The sequence below is a fragment of the Poecilia reticulata genome, unplaced genomic scaffold (assembly GCF_000633615.1).
Source record: "Poecilia reticulata strain Guanapo unplaced genomic scaffold, Guppy_female_1.0+MT scaffold_256, whole genome shotgun sequence".
Classification (NCBI taxonomy): domain Eukaryota; kingdom Metazoa; phylum Chordata; class Actinopteri; order Cyprinodontiformes; family Poeciliidae; genus Poecilia; species Poecilia reticulata.
This window is the reverse complement of record NW_007615040.1, coordinates 134,848-143,490: the sequence shown is the minus strand read 5'-3', so window position 1 is coordinate 143,490 and position 8,643 is coordinate 134,848. Positions and strand designations below refer to the sequence as shown.

Genomic DNA, 8,643 nt, shown 5'->3' with positions numbered 1-8,643 from the left:
GATTTGGAGGCACTGAGCCTCATCCCGGCCGCTTCACACTCGGCTGCGCCTAGAAATTCGGTCCATAAAAGTAATGAACAGAATTGGTGACAAAAATGTCAACAACGAATGATCAAAAATAAGATCATTATCAAGTCTTTCAAAATACTCGAGCAAAGGGAGAGAAAGAGAGGGGAAAAAATAATACCCTGCGCAATATTAATTTTAACCAAAAAGTGTAGCAACATTCTGTTTAATTGACTTTACTTCATTGCCATTTTTGCTTGAATACAAAAAGTGCCAAAACACAACAAAATCTAACCGATGCAAATTGAGAGCATATATCAGACCGTTGTCCATAATTTGGCTTTCATTAGACCTCGAAAAATCATTTTTTCCTTTTCAATTGAGTTGTATTACTTAATCTCAGTGTGCGGCCCCTTGGCTATTAACGGCAGAATCCCGGTGGAGATCTGATCTAGCAATGTCAGCAATTCTRGTAAAGACAGCACTTCAATGAGCAATCTAGCAGTAGCTTTAGATATAAAACAATGCTGCTACAAGATAACAGACTCACCATGTAATGAAGTTTGCAGATTTGAAGAAATGTTTGGGAACTTGCCACACCCAAGCATGGTCTGCTTGGGTGTGGCAAGCAGACCATGCCACACCCACAGTGAAGACAGAGAAGGAAGAAAAACTGAGCCGGTGGATTTTTTTTATAAATGTGCTTGTGAGCCACAATAAAGTACATGTGGATTAAGCCTTTTAAAGTGCATAGAAGTTGATATAAATACACACATGAAGCATACTGAGTTAGATTGTAGACGATTGCTGGCCCAGATAGGGTGGGTTTGGCACCATCATGTGGCAAAATAGGATGACTACAACATGGAGGCTGTGTGAGTTACCTCAGTCTCCCGTTTTCTATATATATATGTAAAAAAAAATTGAAAGTGTCCCCAAAATGTGGCAGTTTGAGCTAAAAATCAAAAAATTACATTAAATAAAGAAACTTACTTCTTTTTTATAATGTATTTTTTATGCTGTTTTGTTCAAGTATAAATGGAGAAAACATTAASAGCACTTAGTGTCAGAGTTTGATTTGGTGTTGTTCAAACAAATAAGCACTGATTATTAGCAAACTTTGAGGATTGACTAATGCTGATGTATTCCACTAGTGTGAGCAATTTCATTAGAATTGTGGGATATGAAGATTTTTATGTTAAAGTCCATCCATTATCTTACACCCCTGTCCCTAGCAGCGTCAGGAGGGTTGCTGGTGCCTCTCCAGCTAACGTTCCACGTGAGAGGCGGGTCACCCTGGACAGGTCACCAGTCTGTTGCAGGGCAACAAGGAGACAGACGGGACAAACCATGCACTCACACCTAGGGAGAATTTGGAGAGACCAATTAACCTGACAGTCATGTTTTTGGACTGTGGGAGGAAACCAGAGTACCAGAGAGAACCCACCATGCACAGGGAGAACATGCAAACTCCATGCAGAAAGACCAGGGCTGGGAATCGAACCCAGAACCTTTTTGCTGCAAGGCAACAGCTCTACCAACTGTTCCACTGTGCAGCCCTGTGTTAAAGTCGAACTTTATAAAAAGCAGAGTGATGCATATAAAGATATGGCCATAGAGCAGGGGTCCTAGAGCCCGCGGGCACCCAGTCCCCCGAGGGGACATTGTCCGTCGCCCACAGAGCAAGTTCTAAAAATAGCCATTGTCATTAGGGAGCACTGCCAAAAAATTATTCAAATGTTTTTAGATTGAAGTAATAACTTTTTATATTTAGAATTTTTTAAAAAGTAAATTATAAAAATGTTTAAAATAAATTGCTAATGTCAACCAAATCGTGACCTGTCAGCTTCTCAGTTCACGAAACCACAAAAAGAGCGTATAAATGGACGACCTGACCAGAACTATGCACACTGTAAAAAGTTCAGGCTGAATCTTAGAACTACTGAAGGTTCTAACTCCGCTCATTCATTTTTAGCTTGCAAAGCGCCAAGCCGCCAATTAAAATAAGCAAACTGATCAATAAGATTTAGGCGTTTGCATGCCCACCCCCACAAACTCACACTGATGTATGCTACGTAGAAGATGTTTGACACAAAAGATCAAACTTAAAACTCCATGAACTAAGAACTTCTGATCACATAACAATTAACTATAGCTGCCATGATAAATCATTACTGATGACTATTGTGAGTAGTCCCTAACATTAATATGATCAGGCAGCATCATATTAATGTTAGGGACATTAGCAGTTTACTGCACAACTCTGGCATTTGCACTTGCAGACTGTGTTATGTTTTATTATGTTTCCAGCGATCTGCCTCCACCATGAAGGSTGGTTTATAGACAAAATTGATAGCTTGATTGAAAAAAAACCCAAACCCCCACTTAAACAAATTAAGGGGACCGAAGCCCCGCTTACACTCACAACACTTAAACATCTCAAATGGACCTAAAACTAAGCTTACAGAAGAGAACACTAGAATAAAGAACAGGAATAACTATCACAATTAGAGGAAAATTGGAACCCAACCAGAACCCAGGAAACCCAAAATATAATGAAAAAGTGAAGATTAGGAGCCTAAAACAGCAGAGAAAAGAAATTATTCTAGGAAAACAAACATTTGAAATAATTCCATAATAAATCAGAAAAGAACACCGCTTAATCAAAATCTACACAAAAAATAGAGATACCTCTTATAAAATTCCCCAAGCTAAATGAATCAGGACCCGAACTATAAAAACTAGTTATGAGAAAGGCCAACATCAAAACCAAAAAATCGGACCTGAAGAAAACATAAAGCATAAGAAACATAAAAAAAAAAACTAGAATTAAAAAATTTGAGAAAACTAAACCTTAACAGACAGAACCCCAACCAGTAAAACTGTAAACCAGGATAGAACTTAAAACCTTTACTGAGAACAAATTAGAACCAAACCAACCCCTCCCTCCCCCCCAATTCTTAACAAAACCCAAACTATTAACCTAAACCCACCAATTTTCTCTCAAACCCCCCCTCTTTTCTCTCTCCTTCTCCTCCAACCCCCCACCTTTATTCCTCTCTTCTTTCTTCCCCCCCCCTCCCTAACCCCTATTCTGAACCTTCACCAWTYCTTAACTCTTAACCTAACCATATCCTTTTTCTGACCTAACCCTAACCCTCTCACCCACACACGCAACCCCCACCAACACACACACCCCCCCCCCCCCCTCCCCCTCCTCCTGTTACTAACACTTCCAAATTTCCTCCTCCTATGATTATGAACACCAACATAACAGAACACCACAAGCTCCATCTGGGCCCAGCTCAGATGAAGCAACTGCACCCACTGGAGTATGCTAGTCATATTCTATGCAGCACACTCAGCACATACAAAGAGCACACCGCATACACCGTACACCAACCAAAGATGGTCCCTGTTGCTCAAGGTGGTTCTTGATCTCGTGTGAGAGTGCATACCCTTTGAGGTGCCTAAAAGCGGGCAGGGAACCAATCGTGGGCCCGCAGCCTCAAAGAGTGAACCCACAAACCCAAAGTTTTGTCATAGCAATGTGCACACGCAGCCTAGCAACGCCACACAAGAAAATCGTCGCCATCATGACCTGTGTATGGGGTTCAGCCCAAGTGGCAGAAACTGAGGCGTTTAACTTCCCGTTTGTTTAGCCTTTACCAAGGGAACGAGAGGGGAGGAGTAACGCCAGACACCAGAGTCAAGCTTTTTGTCATCCAGTCTCTTTTGTAGAAAGAGAGACCTGACGTGATGAAACCAAAAAAGAATGCAATATTATTGCCCTCMTTTTATCAAGCTCATTTTAATTTATTGTCCGATTGATTTATTGCTTATCACAACAGGCCTAACTACTCCCACAAAGAATTATGATAAACTTTCATTCATATTGCCTTCCGTAGTAACAAGTCTTCCTGCATGTGTTTTTGGTTGTTCATCACATTGCATTAGTCCCACTGCTCAGCATTGATTGGCAACATGTATGCCTGGAAAAGTGTACAGACAAAAGCTCTCAAAACAAACCTGACCTTTTGTCTGAGTTATCTAGTAAGAAAAATATATTTTTTAGACGCTGTCTAATAAAGCTGTGAGCTTTATTGACCTTTGTCGTGGAGTTGTCCAGGAACACTGGATTTTAGTGGACTCATGGAGAGAAACAGATGCTGTAACTTGAYTGTTTTAGTGACATTACAGGCATTATTATATTAATTTTAATTCACTTTAACAAAAAGTGTCAGACCATCGTCCTCTTCTGTGGTGCTGGTCATGTAATTAATGCMTTTTACTTCATCAGAGCAGAAAGGCCTGATCTTTTAATTAACATATGCCTGCTTGTCGATGGCCAGTGCATTTGCTGGCGGAACAGGAACGCTGAAAGACAATAGGCTCTGCATCACTGAGTTCTACCAAAAACCACATCAGGTCTGTTGGCATTTCACTGTTCTATAAAAATAAGTATTTATACATACCAAGACTTCATGCAGAGATGCCACTCTGGTGCCAACATATGTTGGCAGTAACTTCACATGCCAATACTTGTTAGCAGGATGTTGACCCGGCAACATCCTGCAGGCTGAAAAATGAGAAGCAGGTGATCGGTATCGGCAACAAGAGCCAATGATCGCCGATCACCGATCATACACTTTTTCACGAAAATCGGCCGATTATCATCGGTGACCAATTGAGCGGCAYACCTCTACAAATAACCCCTAACCTTTAATACAACATAGATCATGTCTTCCATGTCTAAGAGTTTAGATCAAGCCTCAAACCCAGCCAGACCCACCTTGAGCCTGTCGTCATAAAGCCCAGTTAACTTGAAATGTAGACCCGAACCTCGAGAGAGAGGCTGGCTGGAGTTCCACAAGGCAGTGCATCATCCCCTGCCTTGCACCCGGACCACTAGCTTGTCATTATGAAGGACAATGCAATTCAACAAGTGTCAGTCTACAAAAACCTCGGGGCCCAGATGGACAATAACCATTTGCCCTCACAACTTCAATAGTGACCATACCTTTTAAGAAGAGTAAGTCTGTATGGTCATCCATGAACAGTGGACGACTGTTCATGGACAGTCGTTCATGGGTTCTAGCATACCAGTTTTTTACTGTGCATTACTAGAAAACATTATATGGTATGGGATCAAAGCCTGGTTTGGTAACTTAGCTGTTCAACTCAGTGACAAGTCGGCCCATATTCATAAAACAGCCATGCAAATAATTAGCTTAAGAGAAAAGGGAACCTGTGCAGAATGCATGCATGGGTTCTCATGCATTAATKAGAACCTTAAAAATCATATTCACTGACAGGGTTTTAGTTAATATTCAACTAGCTGAACTGCTAATCCAGTCCCATTAGTCTAGAGGGATCAACTGGTTAGTTTGTAGACTAACCAGTTGATCYGGTTGGACAGGTGCACCAAGCTTTTTTAGAAGCACAAACACAAAAGTTAGTTCAAATGAAGCTCCTCAACCTTCTCCCTATGGACTCGTCRTCTATACAAATGCACTGTTCTGTCAGAAACAACCAAACCAATCAGAGCCAAGAGTAAGGTTTTAACGCCCTCAGTCATACTTGTGAATGTGCTGCTCGCATCCTTCCCCTCTCTCTATGCTACKCTACAATAGAGCTTGCCATGAATGCTCATGCTAGTTAGGATAGCCACCATTGATAGCAGATAAATGTTTTATTTTTCTGGAAGTTAATTAACAGCACTAAGACCCTCCTCCTAGCTCTGGTTGTTTTTGAGTGACAGTGGTACATTTCTTCAAGCGGTAATATTAGCCCTGAGAGGAGGTAGAAATTTCACATCTTATCTGTCTCCTAGTATACTGTCATGACATGGTGACACTGATAAGAAATGTGCCAATCATATTTTTGTAAAAGTTACATACTGTTGTTTTAAAAAGCTTGTAGGAGTTTAAATTTGCACATCTCAAAAAAAATCAAATCTGAATTAGATGTTTTAAAGGCTAAAAGTCTTATGACCTTAAGAAGCTGTTTTCTTCCTTTGTTCTGGCTAATTTCTGACATTTCTATTCTCTGGTCTGCTTTGTATCATGTATTTTCTTTGTGTTCTTTGCTTGAAGTTCCTCATTCCTCAGGTGAACTAATAGTTGCAACTTTTTAGGTTTTGTAGCAAGTTGCTGACCACTGATTGAAGATACTGCCCGTCTGTTCTTCTGTCCATCTCTAGGGTTCTAAGTCATCCCCTCCCTAACCTGATCTGCTGTTGGTTACCAGGACAACCTGATCTCTCCTGGACAAACGACAGTCTTCTCTTCCATCATCAATATCTATGTAATGGAATGTATAGATTTACACAAGGCTTTGTCATTTGTGTTATCTATATTTTCATGTGTATAAATCATAAAATTCCAATTGGGAAATGTATGGGGTTTTCTTTTTTTAATTATTTTCTAAGGGTAGTGAGGCTGTAGCTGCCTCTTCCCGTATCGGATACATCTCTCCCCATTTATCAATGTCTTTTAATTGATCTTTATTCCTTTGGAGACTGGGTGAGACAGTCAGCTGATCTGGGTTTTGTTTTTTTGTCTGAGGTAACAAATCCTCTCCTTTCTCACTACTTCAATAATTTCAGTCCCTCCTTTTACCGAAAAAAATGGTAAAATATGTAAACCTGTTCTTTTTGTTCCTAAATGATTAAATGACGCAACCCTGGACGTTGAGTTAAAAAGAACTTTTGGATTTTTTTTTCCTATGGTGAATAGTTTGCTTGTTGATATAAGAAGCAAAGCAACAGTTGGTAGGATACTTTTTCTCTCTCCCTTTCTCTAGAACTATGATTTATTAAGTCTGTTGTAAAATGGTCTTCAGAAATGCCAATAAAAACATTGCTTAACTCTATTGTGATGGTTATTATCGACCACCGAACCTACKTAAGAAATCTTTCTGTAGGGAAGAAAATCATCTGTTTCCATTCTGCTTAGTCACGTTATGTACGATTGAGGAGCTTCGTAAAGGTGAGGTAAATATCTTCAGGGGTTTTTATGATTATCTACTTTTAGGAAAAATCTTTTTCCAATGTTATTAACTGTGATGTCGACAGCAACAGTCAAATATTTTACAAGCATCTCTTGACTAACTAATCAACTTCTAAGCTCAGAACAATTTCAAAGGGGAATAAAAATGAGTGTGCCTCATCTACAGTGTAGAACAATTTCACACTGATTTTTGAATCAATAGGTCATGTGATCTAGAAGCTATTGAAGAAAATATTTAATATTAAAATTATTTGAAAATATTGAATATGACTCAGATTTAATGGAGGATGGAGTGACTCACGTAATGGGATGAATTGCCACTTTTTAGTATCAGTTGGTCACAAGGCAAGGCATTTATTAACAGTTAGGAGTGTTTGGTTTGGACATTTGTTGACAGTCAAGTGAAGTGAACCTCTGAGTGCTGAGTGGACAACAGCTGGCTGAAATTAGCGCACGAATGTTGAATATCCAACTTGAAACTAACTTCACTGCGGTGAAAAACCCTCTGTATAAAGTTAACATTATGCTGAGGCATTTGAATATGATTCTATTTTAGATGGTSGAGGTAGACCATCTATTCATATTAAGAGAGCAGATCAACTTTCCTTTTGCTCAAGGACACGCGGTCAAGAGGATGGCAAACATCTTGGGATGCTCAACATCATTTCTTTCTACAAAGTCCAATAATGGGAAAGCTGGCTGCAGTGACTGATGAAGACCTTGAAACTGATAGACAACTTCAATCCCTGTATCCAAATTCTGGGACTAATGTATGGCATCTAAATAATGGCTTCTGAACAAATATGGGTCATACGTTCAACAGTGGTGGTGCAGAATACTAATTATTTTTTATTTAATACTGTCACAAATGATAAGAAAAAATTCTTTTATGACCAGATGTGAAATCTGAAACCTATATTTTGTAAAAGATTACATTCAAAATGTAAAATTGTGTGGTGGTTTGAACCAGATGATGCGAGGCTTGTTCAATGCGTGAGGACTGGCGGTTCCACCGCGTAACGTCCGTGACATGTTGGTCAAGTCAACCCAATGGCGACTGCAAGGAGGTGGAGCAGCGCAGTGACTCGACGTGTCCATCATGTGACGTATCCCAACAGTTTATGGCATATTGATGGCAACATGCGTCTCATACATTTTTTGTTTTTCCATTTGGGTGGGGCTTTGTGGTCCATGGTGGCATCGATGGATGTTCTTGCTTAATTACTTATTTGATCTCCAGCACAGACAATGGTCACCTTCTAGAGTGAGGTCAGATCATGGTGGCGAAAATGTGTCCATGATGATGAACCTCCGTCAGGGCATTGAATGTCGGAGTCTCATCACTGGTGAATCCATCCATAATCAGAGAATAGGGCGTCTTTGGAGGTGTAAACAGGATCATTTYTCTATATTAGATTCAGTTTATTTTATTTTCCATTTTGTTAGATTTAAAGATTTCATTGGAAATAAAAATCCTCCTTTCCTTAATTTATTCTTTACAAACTAAATCGTTCTCGCGCGGCTTTAAAGTCACGTGACGGCTGCACGTCAGCGTCCCAAATTGACAGCTACTGTTTATATGGCTGCAAATCGGCGTCATGGCAGGAGACGCTGTCGGACTGATGTG

General features: G+C 39.9%; 1 protein-coding gene across 4 annotated transcripts in view; it reads left to right on the top strand.

The window, feature by feature from the left end:
* Nucleotides 1-6,879, top strand: part of csnk1a1 (casein kinase 1, alpha 1) — a 69,732-nt gene extending 62,853 nt beyond the window's left edge. For all 4 annotated transcript variants that reach the window (XM_008402774.1, XM_008402772.1, XM_008402771.1 and 1 more), the window contains one exon: nt 6,209-6,879. In XM_008402774.1, coding sequence (XP_008400996.1) covers nt 6,209-6,216 — 8 coding nt within the window. In that variant the 3' untranslated portion in view covers nt 6,217-6,879. The remainder of the gene's footprint in view (nt 1-6,208) is intronic.
* Nucleotides 6,880-8,643: the final 1,764 nt, after the last annotated feature.